The sequence below is a fragment of the Rousettus aegyptiacus genome, unplaced genomic scaffold (assembly GCF_014176215.1).
Source record: "Rousettus aegyptiacus isolate mRouAeg1 unplaced genomic scaffold, mRouAeg1.p scaffold_m13_p_17, whole genome shotgun sequence".
Classification (NCBI taxonomy): domain Eukaryota; kingdom Metazoa; phylum Chordata; class Mammalia; order Chiroptera; family Pteropodidae; genus Rousettus; species Rousettus aegyptiacus.
In genome coordinates this window covers 21,560,093-21,587,621 of record NW_023416292.1, presented here as the reverse complement: position 1 = coordinate 21,587,621, position 27,529 = coordinate 21,560,093, and the positions used below count along the sequence as shown (strand labels likewise).

The window sequence follows — 27,529 nt, the reverse complement described above, 5'->3', positions numbered from 1 at the left end:
TCCCCCAAGCCCCCTCCGGTCAGCTCTGGAGCGGCCACTCTTGGGAGGTGAACATGCGCGTGTCTGGCTCTCCAGGCTCCAAGCGTTTGGCTCGGTACCAGATTTCTTATTTTGGTCTGCACTGAGTTTGCAGCCCCCGAGCTCAGCTCAGGTGGATCCAGGTGGATTCAGGGCTGAAATCCAACCTAAATAACTGAGAATCACTTATAGACGTTTGTCCTTCAAAGGCAATTCACTCCTCAAGGATTTCATAAAAACAAACAAACAAACAAACCCCAGAGCAGGGCCTGCGTGGATTAGTGTGAATTCTTTTAGAAAACCTCACATGTACACAACCTGATGTGTACGAAGACACGTTCTCATCAAACAGATCAACTGCAGGCTATTATTATTTAGGATCAAAGCCTCTCAAATATGATTTAATTTTGATTTACACATTTGCTTTCCACCCATGCATAAGGAGTAATGGGTTGAATTGCAAACTGAGGCCTATCCCTCCCCAGAAAAACTCCCAAACAGATGTATTTATTTAAAGTAAAGCAGAAAATACGGATTTTTTTTTTTTACCAGATTTCAGGAAAATGTGGGTTCAGAACTATAATAATATGCCAGAGGAAAACGTAATTCTACATGAACAGCCAAATATTTCATACTCAGCAGAAACTTTTAAATAAGGATATTCGGCATAAAAATAACTGTTTCTCACTTTAAAACTTGAGAGGAAAATAGCAGAAAGTGCTTACTGAGGGGGAAACCTTCAACAGTCTGCTTCACGAGTCAGGCATCGGCGCACGGTTCTGCAGACAGACGAAGGCCTGGCACGGCGTCTGCGCAGAACGTCCGAGAGTGTGCGCCCTGAACGACGGGTTAGAGAAAGCGTGTGTGGTGCCTCGTTCTACTCTCGGGCAAGTCATGGAACGTCCGAGCCTCGTTTTCTTCGTTTATAAAAAGAGAATCCTGCGGCTTTTCTGCCAAAGGATGGCGACAAGGATCAAGTCAGCGAAGGCGTCGGGAGCACCTTGCCACTGGAAGAGAGTGACCGCCAGCGGCAGTCTGGACCGGGTGGGGATCCCGCCTGTCCCTGTCCTAATGCTTCCCGTTTATGTGTTTTTCCCCTGGAGCCTGAAAATTAGTTTCCGAGTAGCACAAATGATAACGGGCAAGCCGAGCAGAGAGTGGGCGCTCCAAACCTCTCCACCCCTGCGATCTGGCTGCTTCGGGCCACGATTCGCTTTCTCTCCGAGTCAGATCTCACCAGTAAAGTCCTCGTGTGTCCCCAGTAAGTCTGCGGCCGAGGCACAAGCATAAGGAATGAGCCAGAGGAGGCTGGACGTCACCCTCGGCTTCTTCCCCGCAGAGGCTCCCACTAGAGAGTTAAAACTACTGTGACAAGGTCGAAATCTGGATTGTAGAAGTATTGGGAGCCGCAGGAGAGAACGAGGTCTGGGTGCCTTACTCTGTGAACCTCACGACCAGTGGGGCGGGGGGCCAGGTCAGCAAACGCGCTCACAAGCCTGGTAACGTCAAGACCATGCGCAATTCACTTGGTGGCAGAGAGGGACATTTAACCCTCTCCATTCTCAGCTCACAGATGACAAAACTAAAGCTCAGAGAGAGGTTTCTGCCCGAGCTGACGCCGCAGTTTAGAGACGAAGGAAGGAAAAGAAAGCGGGTTAGGACGAACATTTCCGCTTTATCGCGTTGGCAAAGCGGCGGTCTTCCTCTGGTGCGGGTTGGGAAACTGAGGCACGCGGGCTAACGGCCGCCGCGCTCCGTTGATGGTGCCTGCTCCCCCCACCCCTCTGCCCGAGGAGCCGTCACCGCCATCTCACAGAGGAAGGTGGGCCACTCCCCGATGGCGACAGGCCCGGGGGGAAGCTGGACCCGGACCCTGGCCCTTCCGGTTCCAGGGCGGCCTCTGGCCAACCCCCCCCCCCACCGTGTGGCCTGCCCCGGAGGACACAGAAACGCCCGCAGAGGCTCACGGAGAGTTAGGGGGAGCTCTCTTTCCTGACGGAAGTCTAAAGTACCCTGACGATGTCCTTTTAGTCCAACCTGTTCATCGTCAGTCCTGCAGAAGTCAGCCCGAGGAAGCAATCCAAAAGACGTTTTTAAAGCTACACACATAAAGATTTTCTCACAGGATTAGCTATGACGACAAAAGTCAGCAACAGCCCATATGTCCCACGATAAGGAAATAGTGAAACAATCATGGTACGTGACCCCTGGAATCAATAGCAATCAAGAGCAATTGTGATAGCTGGGCGGGAAAAATGTCACAATATTGCGTTGGGGGAGCGCAGGAAACCATCTTTACAATAGCAACTATGTAAAGATAAGTATGCACTTGTTAAGAATATTGGAAAGGAACGTAAAGAAGTGAAAGTGAAAAGTGATTGGGTGAGTTTGGTAAGATTATGGGTTTTAAGAAATTCCTAACTTCTTCCAAGGATTTTTACGGTGTTTTTGTTAAAATACCTCAAATTAAGAGAGGGTAAAAGTGATAGCTACATAAAATGTTTGTTTAGTAACTTAGACCAAACTGAACTAAAATGGTTAGATTGCCTGCTTTCTTCTTCTTTCCGAATTTTGAGGCAGTTGGGCAAATGGATACAACTGGATCCTGGGACTTATGCTAAAATCCACAGAGTCTTGTTTTTCCCTGTGGTGTTTTTCAGGAGCTTGTTGGTTCGTTGGTTAACAATCTCCGGTAGTGACAGCCTTCTCTATTTTCTGTTTTCCCCTATTTTTAAAGCCAAGTCAGAAAAATGAGCACCTCTATTTATGTGTGAAATATAAAATTAGTTGAATCCTATGAAATTACCATTTTCTGTAGGTCCGAAATAAATGAAGATCGGAAATTTTGTAGGATCCAACCAGAAAATTTTAAGAACGGTGGGATTTTGTCATAAACCATCCTTGCAACTATTTTGAATCATTCTATTCCTTCAAACGGCTCTGTCCTTTCCACCGTTTAATTTTAAAGGACTTTGTTTAGTGTTGAGTGCTCCAGAGAAAAAGCCCGAAGAATGGCACTCCAATAAACCCACCCCAAGCAAACCGTTGACGATGATTTAGTCACATGGTGATGTCTATGTGACTATAGCCGGTTTGATGATTTTTCACCCAAATGGAGTGAATGTTTGCTCAAATTGATTAAATCTACCATCGCTTTGGCGTTACTAAGAGCCAGCCTTGGCCCGAGCAGAGGAGACGTATTTCAAGCCAGCCCCGCTGTTTACCCTTAGCTGACCCACAGGTGGATGGGCTCGGGGGAATGCCCAATAAAAGTCAGGTCTAACGTCTTAATGACAGAGGCAAAAGTGAAAAGGATTTTAAACCGAACACATCGGTGGTCATTCCCCCGGGACTGCTTCTGGGGGGCGGGCATTCCCGGCAGTAGGTGCGGTCGCTTGGCCGGCATCAGAGCAGGGCCCGGGCAGGCAGCCGGTGGTTCTCGCCTGCTCGAGCGGGGCCGGGTGAAGCCGACACAAGCCGCTGGGGACAGTTCCCGCGATGCTGACAAGCTCCCCTCCACTGCGGCTCCACCTAGCTCCATGGAGACCCGCCGCTCAGGGCGCCCGCCCTCAGACACCCTGCACGATGCGCCCCAGCACCCCACCGCCGTGAAGTCTGCGTGGCTGCCCGGGCCGTTGGCGACGGGGGCACGGGGTCTCTGCCTTCCTCCCCCAAACCCCTTGTACATTCTTCAGGCATGTTTTCACTTTGGGGGATTATCTCTACAGAACGATGTCTTAAAAAAACTAAACACAACAATCTCATCTGATCTCAGACGCTAAGTAGGGTCGGGCCTGGTTAGTACCAGGATGGGAGACCACCTAGGAGGACCAGGTGCTGAAGGCGTTGAAAAGAAAATTTAAAAAATAAATAAATAAACACGGCAGCTGGAACTCTCATCCTGAGCTCTGCCAAAGCTTTGCTCCTCATTCGCGACCGGGCCGGGCGCTGGATGGAGCCCGCCATGTGCCTAGCCGCAGGTTACGCTCAGAGACCCGAGGAGAGAGAGCTGGGTCTCACAGACGGGGAAGGGGCCCAGGGCCACACGATTCCAGCCCTGGGTTCTGTCTCCTGCTCCTGCGCACGGAGGACAAGGAAACGGGCCGAGGTGGCCACAGCGGGGACCCACACGCTGGCCGTCTTTCATGAATCGCTTCTCATTCTCAGAGCCCTGCAGGGCTGGTCATCCTCACCCAGAGGCAACAGAGGCCCAGAGAGGCTAAGCAGCCTGCCTGAGGTTGCACAGCCAGGGAGGGGGCCGCGCGGCGACGGGCCTGACTCTGCCCTCCACGTCCAGCTGGGTCCCTGCAGGCAGAGCCGCCCACGGGCCCGGGAGCCCACACTTCCCGGGGCTCTGAGCCGCAGCCGCGCCTCCTCGCTGGACAAGGGACAGAGGCCACGCAGCCCCTCCGTGTGCGGCCTCGGCCACTGCGAGGCGGGGAGCTAGAGGCGCTGGGGAGCTGAGGGCACTGCGGGCGGGAGGCTGGCCGTGGCGTCAGGCACGCCATCTTAGTCCCTTCCGGCCTCAGACGTGGTGACGGGGGCCGCCCTGGCCGACTCTTGGCCAGGGGACCTTGGGCAGGCAGGCAGCCTAGGCCGCTGCTTGGGTTGAGCCTAACGATCTGGGCCTTTCCAAGGAAATGCAAGTGGGGAAGTCTCAAAAAAGTGCTCGGGGAGGTCGACCTCTCCGAGCAGGAAGAGAGGACAGCGTGCCCCCCACCCGCATCCCCCCGCATCCCGCCGGCAGGCTCCCCCGGGCATCGCAGAGGTGACCTCTCAGGCCCTGGGGGTTCCCGGCTTCTGAGCCTCCCCTCGACTCCCCCCAGAGGGGCTGGGACACTTCAAAACACTTCTGTCTGGGAGCCGTGGCTGAAAGGGGCTGAAATTTCCATCTCCACACCGGCCAAGTGGCATTCACCGAACGTGAAGGTGAAGGCCCCGGCCCCGGCCCCGGGCGGGCGTGGAAGTGGGGCGCGGCCCCCACCGGCTGCTGGGTGGGGCCTGGTGCTCTCGGCAGCCGGCAGCGCCCAGGCGGCTCGCTGTCTCGCCTCCGGCCCCATGTCGCCCCTGCCTGGGAGGAAGCCCCGCGTGGGCCGTCACCCCTGCCCGGCCCTGTCCCCGAGCGCTGACTTCACAGGCCGCTGTGGCTCGCGGGCCCCCAAGGCCCCTGCGCGCGAGGCCGGGGCGCCCTGGGCTGGCCCCGGCGTCCTCACCCCACAGCGCCGGTGACTCACGCCCGGCGAGGCCTTCTGAGAAGAGAGCCGAGACCTGCCAGAAAAGCCGCCCGCACTCGGTCCTGGAAGCCCCGCGGCCCCGGCGGGAACGGGGCGCCGTGGTGTCCCTCCTGACCCTGAGCTCGGGAAGGACGTCTGAGACACCCGTTCCCCCAGGACGCAGCGCACGCAGCCTGCCCCGCGCCCCGTGACTGCACGGTGCCGGTGCCCGCAGGCCCATCCTGCCTTCCCCTCGCGCCTGGTTAGCTGGGCTCAAACATGGCGGGGCGGACGGGCTCTAGAAAAGCCTCAGCCCCGTGAACTGGAGTGCGGTGAAGAGTGAGCTCTCCCGATGGCTGGTTGTCACTCGTGGTGGCCACTCGACAAGTCACATCCTGTCCCCATCCCCTGCATTCTGCCAGCACCACAGGCTTTGGGCCTGGTAGAGGGCTGCTGGGTGGGCCCCTGAGCCTTGGACGGGGGTGTCGCAGGGCTCAGGGGTGGCCATGACAGAGCCGAGCCCAGCATAGACCCCGCAGGCCACCGCCCTCCTTCATCAACCCCGCGTGGTCCCTGGCCCACTGAGGTGTCTCAGGCCCACCAGGGCCGCAGCCGTCACCCTGCCTGATGGGCAAGCAAATTGTTCTGCGTTGGCAAAAGAAAAACAAAGGGGCCCGGTGACGGAGCCGGCAGGCGGGTCGAAGACGCAGAGACTAGGGAGATGTGGCCGTGAAACGCGGCCCGGCTGGCATGCTCCGACCCCCCGGCTTCTGTTAGGCGGCACCTCCCCCCCCCACCGGTCCACCCTGCGCCTGGTCTCTCTCCCCGCTGAAGACCCACACTCGGGCAGGTGCGTTCGCGAGCCTCCGAACCGCCGCCCAATGCGCTGTGACATGGCCCCCTTTGCCGGGCCCCCCTCCCGCCCCCCGCTCAGCCGCCCGCCGATTTTGGAAGGACGGGATTCTGAGGGGACACCAGCGCCTCGCCACCCCTCCACGGCCCCCTCGCCCCCGACACAGGCACCAAGAGTTTCTCGAAGCTCCCCGCGGGGTCAGGCCCGGCCCTACCTGCAGCTGGGAGCCGAGCCTGCAGGACGGCCGTGGCCACGAGCACTGCCCACTTCATCGCGCCCCTTCCTCCGGGACAGCGCCGGCTGGCGGGGGCTGCGGCCGCCGAGGCGGGGACCAGGAAAGGCAGGGAGCCTCTGCGGGCTTTGCTCTGCGCTGCCGCCTCAGGAAGTGGAGACCGTGGCCCCTTGAGAAGACAGGCACCAGCCCGCGGGGCCGGGAGCCTCACCCCCTTTCGATTCGCAGGCAGGAAGCTCTGGGGGTTTGAGGGCTCAGGGTGCGTGTGGGGGGTGGGTGGGTGTGTGTGTGTGTGTGTGTGTGTGCGCGCGCGCGCCTGTGTGTCTACCTGCCTGGATGTGGCGTTTGCTCTCATTTGATCACTGTTTCATTTCTCTCTCGTTTTTCTCAGATTTGTGTCTAATTTTTATCTAATGCCTATGTTGATGGGTGAAGTCAGTCCCTAGACAAATACGGGCTCCCAAAGCATGAAAAGACCCCGCCATTTTCCTAGACTCGGACATTTCGGGGAGTCCGGGGAGACGGCCCAGCCCTGGTTCGGCCAGGCTAAACGCGGAGGCTGTCCCCACCTCTGCAACCTGCTTGCTGTGTGGCCCAGAGTAAGTCACTCAGCATCTCTAGATCACAGAGTCTTTGTCGCTAAAGCAAATTGCTGGAGCAGATCTGAGTCTGCAGATCTGAACTTGGCCTGAATTTGGACCATTGAATAGTTTGAAATACTATTTCAAACACTTTTCTTAGTTGTTGACATTTATACCTTGGAGTAATTTACAATAAGAAGAAAAGATAACTACCTAGAAATAAACTTAATGAAAAGTATAAGCTCTATGGAAACAAATTTTTTAAACATTACTGAAGAATACAGGTAGGGCGCGGGTAGATGGAAAGACGTATCCTAGTCTTTGATAAAAAGTTCTCCCTTAAGATCACAATTCTCCCTAAATTAATCAATCCATTCCACTAAAAATACCAACAAAAGTTTTAGAACAAGATAAGGTGATTCCGAAAAGTTTACATGAAAAAAATTAATATACAATAAGATACCAAAAGCCAAGCAATTAAAAATAGGTAAATTGGACTTTATCCAAATTGAAAAATCCTCTGTATGTAAAGGACACCCACCAAAAAAGTGAAAAAGCGACCCATAGAATGCGAAGAAATATTTACAAATCACATACCAAAAAGGAGCTAGTATTTGGAATATAGAAATAACTCCTGCAACTCAACAAGAAAAAAAAAACAACCCAATCAAAAATGGGCCAAAGATCCGAGCAGACATTTCTCCAAAGAGGAAACACAGCAGCCGAGAGGCACATAAGAGGCCACCCGGCACCGGCGGTCACCGGGGAAATACAAGCCCAGACCTCGCACGACAGCCAGAACAAAACAGACAGACGAGGGTCGGTGAGGACGTGGAGAAACTGGAACCCCGGCCCCCCGCCGGCGGGAAGGTGAAAAGCCGAAGCCTCCCTGGAAGAGAGTTTGGCATTCCTCAGAAAGTTGAGCAGTTATCGTGTGACCCAGCCATTCGACTCTTGGGCACGTGAGCAAGAGACCTGAAAACATGCTCACGTAAATCTCATGTATACGTGTTTACAGCAGCTTTATTCACCACAGCCCCGAACTGCAAGCCACAGAAATGCCCGGCAACTGGGGAGCGAGCCCGCAGATGCGTCCGCTCAGATGCTGGGGCACGACTCAGCCACGAAAAGGGGTGAAGCGTCGCGGCATGGGCGAACCTCGGAAACACGCGCCGGGCGAAAGCGGCCGGACGCGAAAGGCCGCGTGCCGTTTCCCATTCGCGTGCAGCGTCCAGAAGCGGCGAACGCACAGGGACAGGAAGCAGGCTCGGGGCTTCCCCAGGACGACGAGGGGGGATCACTGAGAGGTGGGAAGATCCCTTTGGGGATGATGTAAACGTTCTGGAATCGGATGGTGCTGATGGTGCACGACACGGCGAATACACCTCGGAACGGCTGGTTTTATGGTAAGTGCATTCTATCTGAACATAAAAACAATGCTGGAACAGGCGAACCAACCGACGCGTCCGGGAGAACGCTGCCGAAGAGCAAGGAGCGTGAAATAGCCCCGCCGGAGCCCAAACGCTGCCGACGGCACAACTGCCGCGTAGTGCGAAGGGCACTGCGGCCGCCGCACGCACGGGCAACGGCGTTGGACGAGGGCGCGAGCGGAACGTGGCAGAAGAATGACGCCTTTGCAACCGACGTGCGAGACCAACTGGGTATCCGGGCGGAAAAGGAAACGAAACGAAACGAAACACTGACCTTCATTTTACACCACACACAAAAGTTAACTGAAACAGTGCACAGACCGAAACGTAAAACACAAAACTATGTAACTCTCAAAATAAAACATAGGAGAAAAATCCTTATGCTACAACGTCAGCACGAACCGTAAGAGAAAAATAATCGATAAATTTGACGTCATCGAAATTAAAACCTTTGTTCATTGCAAAACACCATTAAAAATGAAAAAGCAAGCCCCAGACTAAAAGAAACGGCTCGTGAACACATAAATCAGGCAGAGGACTTACATCCAGAATATGTGAATAACTCTTTCAACTCAATAATAAGACGATTAACTCAGTACGAATATGGGCAAAATATTTGCATAGAGAATTCCCAAAAGATGATAAACGAGTGGTCAGTGAGCACACACAAAAAAAGATGCTTCATATCATTAATAATTCGAGAAATACAAATTAAAGCACGAGACGCCACTACACACCTCTTCGGCTAGCTAAAATTAAACTGGCCACATCGAGCACTGGTGAGAATATGGAGGAACCGGAACTTTCATATGCTGGTGGGGGGAAAACAAGACACAGCCGTTCTGGAAAGCGACTTGGCAGTTTCTTACAAAGTATACATCTACCCTACGATCCAGCCATTCCACCCCTAGGTATCTCCCTACTCAGGAGAAAAGGAAATATATGTCCCTGCAAAGACTTGGACAAAAATACTCACGGCAGCTTTATTTGTGATAGTCAAAATCCGAAAATCACCGAAATACCCGCTCATGGACGTATGGATGAACCAAGCACGGTACATCCATTCGATGAACTACTACTCGATAATGAAAGGGCATAAACCGCTGGTAACACAGCAACGTGGCTGAACTTCAAAACCATGACACCAGGTGTCAGAAGCCAGGCAGGCAAAGAGTACGTATTGAATGCTTCCATTTTTGTAAAATTCCGGCACTGTGACTAAGAGCTTAGCTCCTCTACAACAAAGAGCATCTAAACCTTATTCGATTACAACGAATACTTTCTGAGTGCCCACCCTGTGCCAAGCACAGTCCTACGTGCAGAAGATATAACCAGGAGTAAAACGGACAAAGAACGTTTGCCCTCACGGAATTTTCTGGCTAGCGCGAGCCCAAAAACATGTTAGAAAAGCGGGCAAAGGGCTCGAACAGAAAATTCGCGGGAAAGGAAGTAACAAATGGCTTTTAAATGAGTGAAAAATTCTCAGCACGGCTCAAGGTAAGATAAACCGAAATTAAAACTACGACGCGTATACTTTGTATCTATCGTATGGGTAACAGCCACTCCCCTGTGTTCCTTCCTCTCTTGCCTCCCAAGACCATTCTCCCAGAAATTTTCTTTTCTGTCTCCTCCAGATCATTCTCTCCTTGCAAACTAGATCGTTCTTATCAGTACACCCAAAAAGATGTTATTTCTCCCATCTTGAGAAAACGCAAAGATTTGAAAAGCATTATGCGCATTGGAGCTTACCATGTCTCCTGCTGCTTGGGGAATCCGGCCTTCACATGAAGCCTGGATCGGCCCACGGGGGACACGTGGTTCTGCGCACAGCCAGCACTAATTTCCAGATAAGTAAGGCCATCAGAGAGCACCCAGCCACAGCTGAGCAGCCGGAGGACTGCAGCCACCTGACCGACCCCGGGGGAGGCCAGGCAGAGGCCGCCTAGCCCAGCCTAAGGCGCTGACCCACTGAGTCGTGGACAGCTAAAGCGGTGTCCTCAGTCAGTACACTTGGGGTGGTTGTTACACTGCAGCAGATAACGGAGACCCTCACCGGCCCCATATCAGCCTCGGGAAACGCTCCGATTGGCCCAGCTCGGGTCTCACGCTCTCCTCGTGGGTCCGTCATTACTTCCAGGTGGACGAGATGAGACCAGAGATGGGGCCCTACGCCTAACAGCCCCGCCGGGGTCATTTATGACACAGGGAAGGATTCTGGGCACCTGTAAAACGACGGCTGTCCACCGCCGCCAGCCTTGCCCTGGTGCGTGCAGAGGGGAGAGGCCGAGACCTAGAGCTGGAGCCACAGTCTGCAGAGGAGGCCGCGGGGCGGGGCGGGGCGGGGGGCGCGGGGGGGGGGGGCGGGGGCGAGAGACGAGCGAAGATCCAGGTGGAGCAAGATCTGCAGCAGCTGTGAGTTCCTCGTGGGAACGTTCTGGCGGCCCCTCCTGGCTGAACCTCAGCTCCAAGTCATTTCGGGTGGGCGGAGGGGAGGGGGAGGGAGGGAGAGAGGGAGGGAGGGGGGAGCGAGGGAGGGATAAGTGGAAGGGTGGAGAGGTGAATGGGTGGGCAGGCAGATGAGTGGGAGGCTGAGTGGAGCTTCCAGCTGGGAAAGTCCTCCTGAGAGAAGAGGGTGCCGTCACTGGCTGGCCGAGGGCCGGGCAGCACAGGACGCCGTGAAGACAAGGCGTCAGGCGTCCGGCGACGGGGCTCAGGGCCAGGGCCGACCTGGAGGACGTCAGCGAGCTGCGGCTGCCGGCAGAGAGCGCCCGGCTGGAGTTTCCAGTCTCTCCCGGGGCTCACTCAGGCCGGCGTCCGGGGCGGGCTCAGGAGCCGGCTGCCGAAGCTCATCACCGCCACCGCCAGGAGCCAGGGGGCGCACACGGGGAGCTAGGTGTGGGCGAGGCGCCCTGAGCGCTGGGCCCCCGTGGGCCGGGGCAAGCCCCGCGCCCCCAAAGGCTCATGCCGGCTCCCAGCCGGCGTCCGCTGCGCGGTTAGCAGGACGCGCACCCTCGGGTGCCCTCAGAGCCCTCCTGCCACTCCCCGTCCCCGCCCGCTCGGTCCTGGCGCTCGCGGCTCAGAACCCCGGGGCGGAGAGTGGAAGAGCAGCGACCCGCCCGGCTGGGGAGCCCCCCGCCCTCCCGCTCACTCGCGGGGCCCCGCGCCCGCAGCAGACCTCACGGGGCCGAGGGCTGTCAGCCCAGCTGCACCGCTCCCCGGAGGGGCCGCTGCGAGCAAAGCCGAGCCGCCTCTCCTGGCCACTCCAGCGCGACCGAGCTCAGCATGCTGGACTTCCCCTCCGGGGCCTGGACGCCCAGAAGGCTGTGTCCTCTGGGGGTGCTGGCCTGGGACGCTGTTTCCCAGGGGCTCCCAGGCCAGGGCTGAGAGGGGCTGGAGCCAGTTCCCGGCTGGGTTCCCGGCTGGGGCGGGGGTCTGTGCACCCACTGAGGAGGCGCCAGTGGGCGGGGCCGGTCCCGGGCCCCTCGGCGGGCAGTGGCGGGTGGTGCTGGCCGCAGCGCCCCGCGAAGGCGCTTCGACCCTGGCTGGACGCCAGTCTGTCCTGTTGAGGGTTGTGAACACGTTGCCGACTCTCCATCAATTTTGCGTCGAAGAAGCAACTGTCGGCTCTTCCGCTTGATGAGGCTGGCGGGGACAGCCCGCCGACAGCTCTCTCCCTGGACCTTAAAGCTCAGAAGAGCGATCCGGACCTGGGAACAGCCCTGTTCACGTCCTCCTGCGTGGGTCAGGCCCAGGGGCCGGCCGATCACGGGCTGTGGCTCCACGGACACCGGTAAAGTTCCTTTCTGCCGCCGACGCCGCTCACCCCACATCTCTTCAAAGGCCCCGTGTGTTGCCGGCAGCTCTCAGGTGCCCGTCGGATTCCCGGGGACAGGGCTAGGTGTGGGGGCCGGGCTGGCAACCATGTGGAGCCCCCCGAGCTACCCCGCTGGGGACACCAGCGCCCTCCCCGGACTGGAGAGAACAGCGCGCGCCCACCTGCTCCTCGCGGTCCTTGCAGGAATTAGCTGCAATGCACTGTGCGAACATATTTGGCAAAATTAAGTCCTGCGACAGCGATAACTTCTGTCTTTGAGGAAACTCAACCTCTAGGTTACCAAATGGCACTGGAAGCAAAGGAAGGCAGCTAGCAGTGGTTGAGTTTTTAAATGTCCCAAGTCGCCGACAACCTAAAGTCGCCCCTGGAACCACCGTGACGCTCTTCCCTCCCACCCAGTCCGGGGCCGTGGGGAGAATCCCGACTCGGCTGGCTGGCTGGACCGCTGATGGAGAGACGTTCCTCCGAGCCGCTCCTGATGCGCCAGCGGCTCCTCCCTCTGGTGGGGATCTCTCCAGGAAAAGGAACAGAGACACAGAAAACGCTCAGTGTGTGGAGGTCTGGCTCTCACGACAGGGAGCGGCCGGCAGTAACCTGGACGTCCTCAGCCCCTGGACAGAGGGGTGACACCGCGTAGCCGCTGCCTGCCCAGGGTCCCCTCGGCTCACACAGCTTCTCCCTTCCTTTCAGAAGCCCCGCTCCAAAATTCTCCCGGCCGCTGTGGCTCCGCCGGGGGAAGGGGAAGGGACCCAGGGCCCAGGCTGGGGCGGGGGGTGATCATGCGGGGGGCTCTCCCGCCTGGGAAGGCCGCCCCCTTTCATCTGAGGTCATTGGCTGCAATTAAATCCAACATGGCAGAAAGGGGAGCAGAGGGCGGAGACGGGGTTCGATGGAACATTTTACGGTCAACAAATCCTCTTTCTGCCACTAGCAGCAGAATGCTGATGCGGGCCATCGCCCGGGAGCCGGTGTAGATCTGAAAGACTCTGCGGCCGCCCTAAGCCATTCCTATGGTTGCTAGTAAGTGACGAGCATGTGACTCAGTGGAGGAAGCCCGGCGAGCTCATCATTCAACGTGGTCAGCATTCCACACGAAGGTTGGAAGGAGACATCAAAATAGCAGCGGCCGTGCCAGCTGGGAGGTCGTGGGTCTCTAACGTTGTTTATTGTCCATATTTTCCACACAAAGAACTATATATTACAATAAATGCTAAGGGGGAAAAAAAAAAACTAAGAAAAAGATGAAGTTTTACTGGTTGAGTGATACCTCCCTTAATTCCAAAAAAGGACTTGTTATAACTTAAATAAGTAAAAATCTAAAGAGCACGGGGTTCTGAGGTGACAGCTCGGAATTCCCCTAAAGAAAACACTGGCCTGCCAGCCTGACAGGAAGTAGAACGCTGCTTTTTTTCCAGTAGTAAAACTGAAAACACAACCTGCGATAGGAAAGTAGAGTCTCCCGTCCCAGCCTTGCCGACCCGCAGTCTGAGTATTACTAAGAAAGGAAGCGTCTGAGCGAGACGGGGAGTCGGGATGCGCACGCCTCACTCCCCTGTTTCACAAGGGGTTTTCTCCGCCCCCCTGCGCCCCTGCGAGGACCCTGCGCCTGGCCTGGAAGACGGAACACGCCACGACTCCGGGCCGTGGCCCGCGAAGGCCACACCGCGCGCCCCGTCCAGCAGAGGCCCAGGGCCCGGGCTATCCGCGCCAGCCGCCGCCCCCGGGCATGTTGATCAGAACCAGCCTTGCCCTCTGGGCCAAAATCAGTCCCGTCCAAGACTCTCGTGTCCTCTGGTTAAGGCCAGGGCTCTGTCCCCTTCCTTTCTGCCGGTGGTGGGGTGCAGGGGGAGCCAAAGCGCCTGATGTGGGGGGAAGGAGTGCGCAGGAGGCCAGGCCTCTGCTTCTCCCCTTGCGCCGGGTGGGGGGGCGGAGCTGCCTTACCTGTGTCATGAGGCCGCCTGCCCCAGCCCCGCCCACGCCACCCAGTCCCTGTCAGGGCCTTGACCAGCCCTGCTGCGCGAGGGAGAGGCAGCTGCACAGAAACGTGGTCTCCAGTGCCCTCTGGTGGCCAAACGTAGCACACCAGGGACGTAGTCCCGCGTTCAGTTATACACAGGAATCTGATCGGCAGCGCCTGCTGCAAGAAAGTGACTGACTTTCCTGTGACGACTGGATCCTACCTGAATACGGACGCGCTTTAAAGGGCCCCAAACGGTGAAGACGAACCTCTCACCAGGCGGGTAAAGGGAGGAACACAGGTGCCTCGACCTAGTGCCATTGCGAGGCGCCCCGGCACCCCGGCCCCGACGGGGGCCCTCCACTAGGGCTGCATTCTGGCCGTGCCCCGAATTTCGGGACACGGCAAGCTGCTCGCCAAAGGGCAGGAGCGGACCGCTCGCCTGGAGCTTTGCAGCAGCCGGGGGTGGGGGGGCGGATTTCCCTGCGACGCTAAAATGAAACGGAACCGCAGAGGGGTTTCCACAGCGGCCGAGGAAACAGCGCAAAGGCCGCCTTTGCGCTTAAGCAAACGCACCCGACACGTTTCGTTAACATGATGCTTTTAATTACTGATGCCTCGAATGAGAAACCTATTTTACCAAGTTTAATGGAAATCATTTTCCTTAAACAGCAGCTGTTCGCTGGATTTCGGGTCAGTTCGTTTGTCGTTTTCAAATAGGACCCATCTTCAGCTCCTTTCTCTGAGCCGTTGACGGGTTCAGTGGCTGATCCTGAAACCCCTCTTCAGGAGGGATCTTCTATCGTCTTCTGGAATCACATATATTGGTAATAAAAGCATAAATTCAAATTTATAAAATTTAGCAACCTCATCTTCCAAGAAATTCAGCAACAGTCCACCTCAATTCTATGGACAAGCAAGCACGCAAGCTGGCCAGCGGGTGCAAGCGCCCAGCTGATCTGGGAGCTTCTCACGGACAAACCTGAAGCCCTTCCTGTCTGCTTCACCTGAACGGGGGGAGAGAGAGGAAGAATTATTTCATTAACTGAGTCGACAAATCTAAAAAGTTGGTTCATTCTAGGGAAGGACTGGAGACACTTCAGCTCTAACGGTTTAAGATTTGGGGTCATTTCAGCCACGCGCGGGTGCTGGAGACGCGTCCGAGATTTCCTGTCAGTGGCCTGGGGGCCTCCGCGTGAGCCAGCGGCGCCTGCCCCCAGGTGATGCCCACGCCTGCTAGTAAACGCACCAGCACGCAGCAGTAACCAGGCTGTGTGGTTCGCTCATCCAAGACTACCTGGAGGTTCAAAAGACAAAACTGGCAGAGAACAGAAGGGGTCCCAAACATCAGGGCTAAAGAGCAGTCATTGGCCAGTGCCCGATGACCCCGCGTCCGGTCGGGGATGGGGCAGGGGAGGCGGTGACCTTGACCCATCTTCCTGTTGCAGCCTTGACCACGGTTCCCAGGAGACCCATCTCCAGGTAAGGGAGACGGGGCGGGGCTACGACACAGACCTCTCCCTGCCGGGGACCACGCGGGCGCGGCAGAGGCCGGGACGTGAGGCTGGTGCGGCCAGCCCGCTGTGAGGGGCTTATCCTCGTGAGACCTGCTTACTCAGGTGTCAGGCTTCCGTACACACTCAAACCTCCCATCACGTCCCCCTGCGTGGGGGCTCAGCCCACAGTCCCGCAAGGCCAGCCGCAGTCAGGTGGGTCCCTCGCAGCCGTACCTGGCGGCCTGTGTGCAGACGCCGTCTGAGGATGGCCGAGTCCAGGATGCAGACGGCTTTACGGCGTGTGGAGAAATAACACCTTCCAAGCCGGCCAAGGTGGCTGCCATGCGGGGCGGCCCCGGCTGGCCTGTGAGGCCCCTGGGAGCGGCTCCCTAAGAATGTGCTCGCCCCCAGGATACTGAGCAGCCGGTGGCAATCCAGGTGGGCAGCATGGTGGTGGGGCCACCCCGGGACTCTGAGATGGACCGCTAATAAGATGACCTACGCACAAAGGTCAGCTTGGAGCCACAGCCCGTCCTTCGGCTCCTGCTCGGGAGGGGCCGCCACCTGCCCTAGTCTTTGTCCGCCTGTCAAAGGGACGAGGAGAAAGTGCAGCCTCTGATCTCCGAGCTGCAGAAAAGGCCCACGTGTGTGTGTCATAACGTGGGCCTTCACCCACTTCCGCAGCGTGGAGCCTTACAGGGAGACACAGCTTAGCTTTGTTATTCAGGCAAGCGTTGTCCTCGGGCATGTCCCTTATACAAAGATGACTGTGCTTCAGAGATTGTCATGGCCTAGGAAAGTCAACTTGGGCCTTGAAGAGCCGGCCTGTCGTCCTCCGTGATAGCCTGTCGCCCGGTCATCATGCTGTAATTGCCGCCTCTGTGTCCCTAAGAAGTGAGATGGCTTCGCGGTCACTGGCCTGTGCCCCTTCTGAATGCGCGGCAGCAAACCAAGCACCGCGACGGCGGAATTCTTTATTTGCACAAGAAGCTGACAGTCTTTATCCCAGATGAGCAGCCTGGCAAGCAGCCAGCGCTCACAGCAGCCGCTCGGTGCCCTGCACGGTCCCGGGCGGCTTGCGAGAGAGAATGAAACGAAAACCTGAGCTTGGCTGCGAAGCCGGCGGCGATCACAGTGGGGACGCTCCGTGGCAGATGGGGCACAGAACGGGGCACCCCGCAACGCGAACCCGGCCCTGAGCTCCGCCCCGCGGGCCCCGCTCCGCCTCCTCGCCCCAGCTCCCAGACAGCCGGCCAGCGAGCAGGAGGTGTGCTGTGGCCAGCCCCCGGGGAGGGGGCCGGAGGGCGGGGTGAAGCCCCGGCTGGGCGCACAGTGAGGGCTCTGGAACTGGCGTGTTGGGGCACGGGGGCTGGGAGCTATGGCTGGGGACTGGGGGGCCGGAGGCCAGGGCCCAGGGCCCAGGGCCCTGCGCACCGCTTGCCGGCTGTCAGACTTCAGGCAAGCCCCTCGCTCCTCTCCTGTCCACTCTCCATCTCACAGACGGCAGAAACGTCCCCCGGCTCAGAGCCCTCCGGTGAGTGCGGGGTGAGTCAGCGCGAGCCAGGTGACCTGTGCGGCCTGCAGCACGCGCTCAGCAAACGGCAGGTGCTCCCACGGTCACCCGGCCGCGACTGTCCTCACCGCGCCCTCGGCCGTGAGGATGCCGGGTGCGCTGGAGTCCCCCGTGTCGCCTGGGGCGAGCGGCGGTCCCGTTCCTTCCCCGGACCGCCGACCTGGCTGCGGAGCCCCCGACCACAGCCCCTGCCCCGTCCCTTCAGGAAACGCCGTCAGGTCACGTTCTCCTCCGTCCTCCCCCACGGCCCCCTGATCTCGCCTCTTCCTCCCAGCGTCCGTTTCCTGGCGGGATAAACCGCAGAGCCCCGTAAATGCCCGCACGACTGGGGGGCTGCTGGGGCCGGGGTCACGTGCTCACACTCGGTGTCGATGCTTCACGGTCCAGAAGTGCCCACGTCTGGGACGCTCGTGAGAAAACGCCGTCTCGGGTCAGAACGGAGCTCCGTCCACACCCCCTGCCCCCCAAGCACGGCCTTAACACGGGGTCTCAGCCGCTAAAGTTCAGGGCGGTTTGTGAACTTGGATGGAAAAAAAAGTTTTCATCTTCATTAAGTTCCGACTGAAATTTACCATTTCCTTCCACGATGGAAGCAGGCAGTAAACCACATGGTGAAGGCGTGTCTGTGACTGTCACCAGCAGAAATACGGACACTAAAGACACTCCCACACCATGTTGGAGCTGGTACCGATGTCCTAAAATAGCGCTGCCTGTCCTCACCACTCAGAAAGTAAAGTTAGACTCGCTCGAGGGAGAGTCCTGCCACGGGGGTCCGTGGCGCAGGAAACGGCTGCGGCCCCCTGGGTCACGGACCGCTGATCAGGCCCGCGAAGGAAGGTGGGCAGCGCACGAGTCGGTACTTACTGCAACGTGACATTGTAGTATTCCTCCGGCGTCACGACTTTCGGGCCCCCGAAGTAGTCCAGGAGCCAGATGTTGGTTATGTTCAGCTTCGCGAAGAACCAGTCGTGGCCGGGGGGCCAGGCCTCCATCTCGGGGTGCCGCACGAACAGCGAGCGCTTCGCCACGTCCCTTTCCGCCTCGTTCACCTGAACGACAGACGTGGAATCAACAGTTCTCGTAGCAGCGACGTCGCGTCTCCTCTGCCAAGAACGAGCGATTCCAGCATTCTACAGATCCTAAAGGGTTCGTTTGGTGAGGGACCCTGATTTTTTTTTTATATTTTTAGGAAAAATTGCGACATAATTGACCTACGCCATTGCGTTGGCTTCGGGCGTGTAACGTAATGACTCGCTTTACACACACACTGCGAGACGAGCGCAGCAAGTCGGCGTCCGCTGCCACAGCTGCGCACAAAAGTGTTGTCTTTTTTCCTCCTTTTTTCTTTTCCCTGCACTGAGAACTTTTAAGATCTACCATACGTCCTGACCTTAAACTGAAGGAATCAAGGGGAACTAAGGAAAGCTCGGAGAAACGCAGCGGTGAAGACTGTAGACGCGGGTGACAGCCACCGCGCAGCGCTCACGGCTCCGCGGGAGTTTGGAGCCACCGGAGAAACTGGCTCAGGTGCTTTCAGAACACGCCCCCTGCGCATGCGGCGTGGCTCATCGGCCACCGACCCCACGACAAGCACGCAGCAGACGCGAGTGCACGTGCCCAGAGGGTCAGCGCCGCGGGAGGTGCTTGGTGGAGCCCAGTGTCCACTGCCACCGCCGCCCCCTGCTCCTGCCAGCAAGGGACGCGGCACAGAGCGGCCTCCGGGGACAGCTTCCAGGCCATGCAGAGGCCGGCGTGAGGCACCGTGAGGACCGAGGCCGAAAGGCGACCCTGCCGTCTGGGCCACTGACGAACGCTCACGCCGCCTTGGCCCCCGCCCCCCGCGGTTCCACCAGCCTCTTCCCTCCGAGCTCATCCAGAGCTCGCCCAGACCGTCTACACTCGGGGGCCTCGTCCCTCTGCCCTCACCCAGACCGTCTACACTCGGGGGCCTCGTCCCTCCGCCCTCACCCAGACCGTCTACACTCGGGGGCCTCGTCCCTCTGCCCTCGCCCCAGACCGTCTACACTCGGGGGCCTCGTCCCTCCGCCCTCACCCCAGAGTGCCCACACGCTGTCCAGGGCTTTGCAGTGACTCCCCCTTGTCACTCGCTTAGGACGCTCCCCACTCCAGGCCACTGTGACAGCATGGGGACCAGGACCCACGCCTCGGAGCCGCCCAGCAGCGGACAGCACGGTCCCTGCAGGAAGCGTGGTCGAGCGGACGTTCCCTATACCGGGGCTTCGAAAAATAGTTTGTTCCTTAAAATTGTCTAATGGAACACCTGCATGAAAGCGACCCATTAAAACTTTTAGTTTTCATGAAATCACTTATTAGAACCTATTTTCTAACTTTGCATGTCAATCACCATCATTTTCATTTTACCTTTGAACTCTCTCTTCTCTCGTCTTAATAAGATGGAGCTGGTCTAAGACCGGTCTCACAGACCACAGTGTGGGGGTTCCCTGGAGGGGGAGGGGTGGGGGCAGGGGGAGGGGGTAACGGGGTCAAATGCACGGTGACAGGAGACTTGACTTTGGGTGGTGAACACAGTGCAATATACAGATGATGTATTATACGGTTTTACACTTGAAACCTATATAATTTTATTAACCAGTGTCACCCCCAAAATTTACCAAAATTTAAAGCAAAATTAAATCGGTCCTTGTGATCGTAGCGTAACTACTTGCCTTGGTCACAGTTCCGGCCAGTATGATGTGAGCGCAGAGGGGACTCTGGGGATCGAAGCCATGTTTCCTGCAGAAGTTAGTCTGTGCCAAGGACATGGTCAGCGTAGCATGTGGATTCTTCTGCAGAGAGAAAATGAAGACGCTCTCGTGGGAAATGCGTCTCTGGAGACGTAATAAATTCCACAGGTCACACCCGTGCCGTCCCCAGAGCTCGACTGTTCCTCTGTGAAGCAGATGGTAAAACACCCCCTCCACTCAGGGAAACTGCCACGAAGGCAGAGAACGGTCTTGACCAAAAAGAGGGGAGGGGGCGGTTCATATTTTAAATTAACTGACTCAGTAAGAATCGTTTCGATACTTCTTTTCTTAAACTCTTAACTTGTCCCCCATTCGCCAAGAAATTATAATTACAGCACCACCCAAATACAAGGCTGGCCTGTGGCCTTCGAAAGGATTAGACTCTAACCTGAAAACATACCACAGTCGCTCAAATAGCTAATTGCAGTCTCAGCGAGAAAGTAGCTGAGTCATGCTTCTTGCTTATCTTATGCTAGCAGAAACTGTCATGGGATTTCAAAATTTGAGAAGTTGTTCATTCCTGCTTTGACAACAAGAATTCTTAGATTTAAAATGTGAGGCAAGCAAAACTCCTAATTCTGCTTATTTGGAAGTCGGCTTTGCAAAAGGCGTTGTTGACAGACCACAGAGTAATTCACGCGCTGCCATTCAGGCCATTTACTTCCTTAAACTCCAAGTGTCTGTCTCCCGGGAGGAATTTTGCCATCTCACAGTGACCCATCAAAACAGTGGGTCAGAACGAAATCGTTTAGCCAAATATTTGCTGTCGATAAACTATTAGGCACGCACCCCAGGAGGACCAGGAGAAGAGAGGGCAGGGAACTCAGATAAGGTCTCTCCCTTCCGTGAGCCCTAATCTGGTTCAAAAGTCAGACACAAACAAAACTTAAATAATGCAAAACAGAGACACAGAAGAGGTGGAAAGACAGCACGTGACTAGCGTGAAGGGAACAATCAAGTATATTCCAAGTTCAGTGTGAGCACAGCCTGGAGCGCTACCGAAGCCGCAGGGGGCCCTCGTAAGAAAGGCGGACAAGTGTAAGACTCGATGGCCAGTAGCAGGAAACCCGACTTCCTCGAAGGATAGCTGGTGGGGGCGGGAGGAAGGTATGGAGTGGGGCGAGGGTGGCTCAAGTCCGAGCTCAGGAGTCAAGGTTACAACACGTAGGCCGGCACCGGCCAGTGCTTTCCCAGAACCACCTGCCTGGAGAGCTTGTTAAAATGCCGATTCCTGAGCTCCCTTCCCAGCCCAGGTACCTGCATTCTAAACAAACACTCCAGGTGGATGGTCCGCGGCAGATGTCGTGAGGGTTTCTGCACAGAGGGCAATGCTGAGCGGTGCTGTGTTCATGTTGGTCTAGTGGCCAAAGGGGACAGGAGCAGGCAGAGGGCAGCGGAGGAGGAGAAGCAAAGATTATAAACCAGCACCCACTGGTCAATCGATGCACTCAGAGTCAGGCTGCTTCTGCTACGGCCACGACTTTTCACTCCCTCTTGGAAACCTCACATCCTGGGTGGGGTCCTTACCACTGTCTCTTCCTAGGTTAGTAAGAGACCTGGGCTGGAGCCCTACCTGACCACAGGTGAGTCCCTGCACCTCCGAGCATTAGTTTCCTCATCCCTACAAATGGGGATGATGATGTCATCGCAAGTTTAAACACACCATGTACTGCGGTGGTTCTCAATCACCTCCCTGCATTGGGAGCATCAGGAGGGTTTTTTTTTGGGGGGGGGGGAGGATTAATAAAATGTTATAATAAAACCTCTTGGCATTCCATTTCAAAAAGTCTTCCCAGTGACAGTATTTGCAGCCAAGGTTAACGACGGATTGGAGTGAGCTTGCTTCCAGCAAACGCCTCAGGGCGTGGGGCGGGCTGGGGTGAGAAGTCGTGAACGGCCTTGGCTGGAGGAAGGAGCTGCTTCTGGTTTCGCTCAGAGAATAAGGGCCCTCGATATCGCTAGATCTCCCAGCCTTTCAAGAAGTTACAAATGTCAATTTTTAAATGTTGGCAACTAACGCAAATTCATTTTCAAAAACAACACAGAACTCTGTGCGGGCCAAAGGAAACCGGTTGGCGGAACATATCCCTTTCGTGGGCACCGGTCTGCGTGACCCATGTTTTGGGGTGACATTCCAGTTTGGCCACTGGCTTTGGGAAAGTTATTTAGCCTGATAAGGCTCCAGTTCTTCATGCACAGGATGAGGACAGCAAAGCCACCTCAAAGGGGTATTAAAAAGACACGATGAAGTTCCGGAAAGTGACGATCCGCCTGGCGTGTGGTAGGTGCTTCACCAAATACTGGCTTCTTTCGTCTCATTTTTAACAACATTGTACCTTCCCGGTTAACCTCGAATCTGGGACCTTTGTCAAAAAGACCCGCCACCCAATCGAGCTTCAACTCTGGACTCCGTGTGGCTCTAGCCACCGGAGGTATGTCTGTGACGCCTGTCTCGGGGCAGCAAGGGTCCGCCAGGGTTGTAAACGGTGGCCCCGCCCCCCAAAGGTGGGCAAGGGCAGGAGGAGATGGGTTTCCAACCAGTCCCGCCTCCCGCCCAGGGAGCCCCGAGAACTGCAACAATCACTAATCCTCCACCACCTCGGATGTCAGCTTCTTGGTGCAGAGGGGGAAATTCTTAATTCAGAAGGAGGGGTAAGACAAGGAAACCCAGAAGCCCTACCTATACGAAGTGCTTAACCACCCGACGACCTCCACGCCCTCTACAACTCTGAACAAAAAGAGCCCACGACGCCCCCCGGGAAGACGGCCAAGACTTCCCCGCAGCGCGCCGCCCTGTGGCGGGGGCGCGTGTGAAATTCCTGGGTGGCGTTCAGCTGCCCCAGTGCCCGCCCGGCCAGCGCGGGGGCGCACGGGCAGGTGTGAGCCCGCTGTCGCTCCGGGCGGGACGCAGGCGACAAGAGGACAGGGCTGGGCCGCGGCCCGGGTGCCCGCATGCTCACCTGCAGGTTGCCCACCAACTGCTGCAAGGGGCTCAGGTAGAAGTAGGGCACGCCGCTGCCCGCGCCCGGGGGCCCGTCGCTGAGCGACAGGACGTCGGCGAAGGGCTGCCCGAGCACCTCCTGCTGCGTGGAGGTGGTGGCCAGCGCGCCCCAGTCGCAGACGTGCGTCACGAAGCGGGCCACGCGCGCCGCGTCCTCGCGCGGGGGCAGCGGCGGCAGCCGCGCGGCGGCGTCCCAGTCCCCGTGGCCCTGGCCGCCCCGACCCCGCGCCGGCGCCAGCAGCAGCGCCAGCAGCGCCGGCAGCGCGGCGAGCAGCGCGCGCGCGGCCCCGCGGCAAGGCCCGGCCATGGCGGCGACTCCGGCAACAGTGCCGGCGCCTCGCGCTCCGGCGGCGCTGCGCTCGCCCGGCGCCCGAGCCCCGCCCACCGGGCAAGCCCCGCCCCTTCCGAGAGCGGCCAATCGGAGCAAGGGACGGAGGGGGCGGGCCCTCGTCGCCGCGCAACCTGCGGGGCGGGTCTGGCTACCTGCCCGCAGCTCCACCCCGCCGCTCTGGAAAGATTGTGAAACGGACCTAGGTGGGATGTTGTTTTGTTTGACGGATAGGAAAACGGAGGCTTGGAGAAATTAAGCAACTTGCCTAAGTCATCCTACTGGGAAAGGACCAGCCTCTTCACACGCACACACGCGCGCGCGCGCGCGCACGGACACCTTCACCTTTGGATAGGGGTAACTGGCCGCGCAGAGCCCGTGCTGCGTTTTCGCCACATGCTCCCTTTTCTGTTTACTTCACTGTCCGCACCAAGGAGCAGCAAGAGACCCTACAGTAATGGATGGAGCCCCGAAGTTTACGGCCTATAGAGTACACCTGGCTCAGGACTCTCGCAGACAGGGTCGCCGCGGGCTTGTTAGTCTACAGTGTTCCACGCATGAACTTGAACTCATCACAACCGTTTTCCGACCTGTCAGGTCGTCAGGCTTGGGGTTAGGGGTTTCGTAGATTTGCTTATCTAAGTGACCCTTCTCACCCCAGCTGAGCAGCGTTTTCCGGAAGGGTCCCTTCCCTTCCCTCCTCACTCCCGTAGGCTGCGGACAGGTAAACAAGCTCATACCACCTGACCTACATTCTTGTAAGTGTAAGCTTCAGTCACATGTCCTCGGAATGCACCCTAATCTTTTGTGTCTGGCCTCAGATCCCCACCTCAGCTGTTCTCATGAATGTGACTGGCACAGGAGTTCATCAACCTGCAGATCTGGCTCTGGCGACACCTGGCCCTCAATTACTCTGTCACCCAGAGATGAAGTCATTCCATTCAGCAGTTGGGGCCAGGTGAGCCTGTGTGGGCGACAGATGTGTGAGCCTAAGTCTCTACTTCCTGTCCCAAAGTCAGCTCCCTGTCTATATTCAGCCAAGATTCTCTTGCCGCTCAGTCAGAAGTTGGGTGCAGAAACAAGACTATTCACTCTGGATAGGTCCCATGCCCCTCCTCCAGTGGCTAAAGGATGTCACGCCCAAAGCTTTCCCATTCGGGCAAGTGAACAATCCTTCATCCAAGCTGGTGTTCTTTTTAACAGCTGGATTTGGAAGTGCTTCCAGCTAGATGCAAAATTAAGTGCGAGAAACTTAAGAAGAGGAAAATCAGGTTTATCATTTTCAGAACAAATACTTAACCCAAACAGTCTGAGTGCCTGGCAACGACATATAGTCCATCCCACACCCGCTAAGGAAAGTTCCCATCCATAATTTCCAAGCCAGTGCTCCAGCCTCGGCCCTGCCTCTGTCAAGTCGTGTGGCCGTGGAACTTTTATCCCACCTTTCGGGGCCTCGGTTTTCTCATCTAAACAGAGGAGTTGGCTTGCATGATATCAGACACCTCTCTGGCCCTATATTCTGCGTTTCTATTAACATGCAAAATGTGGGCCTTTTGGAAGTTTCAGAACATGAATAATTTTTTTGCAAGAGGATGAAAAACTTTTTTTGTTGTTTATTGCTATAGCACTTATTGCTAGTATACAAATCACAACCGGCCTATTGTCACAACGCCACCACACCAAGTGCTGAGGGCCGGGTCTCATGCCTCAGAGCGTGCGACAGTGTGGCCGACAAACCCTCCAGCTTGAAGCACCCGCCTTGGGCTCTGTGTTGGCTCTGGCTGTTTCCTATGCCCCGAATGCTCTTTCCTCAGCTGCGGCATGGCCACCTCGCTCTCGTCCGATCTCCACTCGGGTGTCCCTCCTCAGAGGTGCGTCCTGGACCACTCTTTCTAAGAGGCCCCCCTCAGTTACTCTCCACGGACAACCCTGCCTGTGTCTGTCACGGCACTCACTCATCGTTACTGCCCGGCGGGCCTGTGGGGATTGGGGGTCCGTTCAGACTGTTCAAATAGAGACAGAAAGTCGGGATGAGACGCACCAGGTCTCGGATGGCTGGTCCAGGCACCCCGGGCTAAGGGGTGTCTCCAATTCTCCAATGAGGAGGGTTTGCTAATCGAGAGCCAAAGCACCCCACTGTTCATCTTTTTCAGTCGTCACTTCTTATTGTTGATTTTATAAGGCTCTTGTGCAAAGAATTTCATCAGCTATTTATTAAGTCAGGCAGTCATTCGATAAATATTTATCGAGCGCCTACTCCATGCATTGGGGACCTGGAACAGACGTGGACAAGACAGACAGCATTCCAGCTCTCCCGGAGCTTACGTTCTGGTGGGGGCGAGAATGAACAAGGAACTAACTAAATAAATAATGTGACACTGTGTGATGTGAGGGTAGGTGGAGCAGAGCCAACGGGGGCACATGGACTAGGCCTGGTATCGTTACTACACCCCACTGGCCACTGTCTCCCCCTTCTGCTAGACCCCCTCTGCCGGGGACCACCCCCAGACACCCCTGCTGACCCTTTCAGATGCATCTGTGGGGGGCCGCTGTGGCAGACCCCCGTAACCCCTGGCTGGAGGTTTCTGCATCTTCTGTGGCAGAGTTGGAAATCTTGCCGTGACGAGGGAGAGGATGCGGGGGGCAAACAGCCTGCGTCTGCGCAGCCACACCCAGGAGGACGGCTGGTGCCCTGCACCCCAGCGGTCCCAGCGTGCATTCTCTCTCTGGGACCGGGACAGCCACCGGCGACCGTGTGCAGAGTCCTCGATCATGTCTCCACCACGCACAGGGGACATGTGTCAGGTCTCAGTGTCAGGAAGCACAGCACTTCCGAAAACAACTGGTTCGTTGTCAGCGAACAAATATGATAAGTACAATTTAATAACTATCTTTTTCTCTCTTTGCCTTGGTTTCTGAGAGATTTTCCAATGAAACGTCACGTGACCTGCTTAGAGCAAAGGTACAGGGCCTTTTTACTACTGTGGATCGGTTCCTTCGTCATATCCCCCAAACGCATACTGTGTCATTTTCATTGGATGTCTTAATAAACGACTGCGAATCCTTTGTGGAAAGAGCGGGAATGGGCGGGTGGAGGCCAACGCGGACCTTCTGACGGTCCAGGCTACCTGAGAGTCTCTCTTTGCATACCCTCCCCGCTCCCCAATACACACTCCGGTTAAAAATCCCACAAGGAAGGGAAATAAAAACACTATGCCTTATAAGTAAATACAACTACTTCTAAGGGAGGATAGGGAGAGTAGAGAGGGGCAGGGAGGAAAAGCGAATGACGGGCAACTAAGGAAAAGAGAAAAGGAATGAAAAAGAAAGTATAAAAGAAGTAAGGAAACAGGGGCAGAAGTGACGGTGATTTCCGGCATGAAACAGCACAAGGTTTGGATTTCCCAGGCTGGGGTGTGACATGGGGCGGGTGGCAACACCCCGCAGCCAGGGAGCCTCTCCAAGCGTCTTCCCTCCAGAAGCTTCTGCTGCTTCCGGCACTCGGGAATTGCCCTCCGGGCGGAGTTCTGCAAGTGCAGTCCCTTTTCCATCGTTTCTGCCCAGCTACTTCAAAGACACAGGACGTAAAAGGACAAAACGACAGAAACCGAGGTGTTGCGGGAGTTGGGGCTTTGCCACGCGTCCTTCTGCGGCGCTGCGCTGCGCGTCCGAGTCCCGACACACGGGGGCGCCATTTCCGCGGTCCGGGGCCGGGCCCAGACCCTCGCGCTTACGACCAGGTCTGCGGAACGGGGAGCGCGAGGGCGAAGGGGGCTCGGTTCGCTGCGCGCCCCAGGCCGGCCGCTCCTCCGGGGCGGGGGGACGCGCGCCAGCGGGCCGGAGGAGCAAGGCCGCGGGCGTCACGGCCTCCGGGCCTCGGGCTCGAGATCGGGCCGCGCGGGGCAGAGCTAGCGAATCGACAGGCCCGCGTCGGGGCCCGACCGCGGACCTGGGATGCAGGACCTGCAGCGACTTGGTCCGAGATGGAGGTCTAAAGCCGGGGGGCCGGGGGGACGGGCCGGCTAAGGCGCCTAACACGGCACGCGCCGTCGTCGGGACTCGACGCCCAGTGCTGCCGTCCACCGGCGCCCGGCGCGCGCGGAGCGACGGGCTGCGCAGGAGGGAAGAGGGTTCGCGAGACGCGGGACGCGGAGGCTCGAGCTGGTTCCGCGGGGCGTGGGCCAGCCGGGCCGGCTTGGGCCAGAGCAGCCCGTCTGTCCGGAGGAGCTTGCCGCCCTCCACAGCTG

General features: G+C 57.2%; 2 protein-coding genes across 5 annotated transcripts in view; both read right to left on the bottom strand.

Annotated features, from left to right (window-relative positions):
- Positions 1 to 6,542, bottom strand: part of CD247 (CD247 molecule) — a 53,163-nt gene extending 46,621 nt beyond the window's left edge. The window contains exon 1 of the mRNA XM_016148576.2: positions 6,299 to 6,542. Within this exon, the coding sequence (XP_016004062.2) occupies positions 6,299 to 6,356 (58 nt within the window). The 5' untranslated portion in view covers positions 6,357 to 6,542. The remainder of the gene's footprint in view (positions 1 to 6,298) is intronic.
- An 8,161-nt stretch (positions 6,543 to 14,703) lies between these two features.
- Positions 14,704 to 23,281, bottom strand: CREG1 (cellular repressor of E1A stimulated genes 1). 4 transcript variants are annotated; one of them, XM_016148572.2, is made up of 4 exons: positions 22,914 to 23,276; positions 19,876 to 19,995; positions 18,053 to 18,237; positions 14,704 to 15,126 (listed from the first exon to the last, which is right to left on the bottom strand). In XM_016148572.2, exons 1-4 carry the CDS (start codon positions 23,259 to 23,261, stop codon positions 15,123 to 15,125), a joined length of 657 nt encoding a protein of 218 aa, XP_016004058.2. In that variant the 5' UTR covers positions 23,262 to 23,276; the 3' UTR covers positions 14,704 to 15,122. The 4 variants fall into 4 exon arrangements, with proteins under 4 accessions (XP_016004058.2, XP_036090595.1, XP_016004057.2 ...); XM_016148571.2 differs by lacking the exon at positions 14,704 to 15,126 and adding an exon at positions 15,133 to 16,502; XM_036234702.1 differs by lacking the exon at positions 18,053 to 18,237 and having other exon boundaries at positions 22,914 to 23,281.
- Between the last annotated feature and the right edge of the window lie 4,248 nt (positions 23,282 to 27,529).

What these genes read in the sequence shown, in the direction of transcription:
- CREG1 (XM_016148571.2), bottom strand. Translation starts at nt 23,261, where the DNA reads ATGGCCGGGCCTTGCCGCGGGGCCGCGCGCGCGCTGCTCGCCGCGCTG. An exon ending in AGTTGGTGGGCAACCTGCAG is followed by an intron (nt 19,996 to 22,913) that starts GTGAGCATGCGG and finishes TTCTCTCTGCAG; the next exon opens with AAGAATCCACATGCTACGCT. An exon ending in TGGCCGGAACTGTGACCAAG is followed by an intron (nt 18,238 to 19,875) that starts GCAAGTAGTTAC and finishes TCTGTCGTTCAG; the next exon opens with GTGAACGAGGCGGAAAGGGA.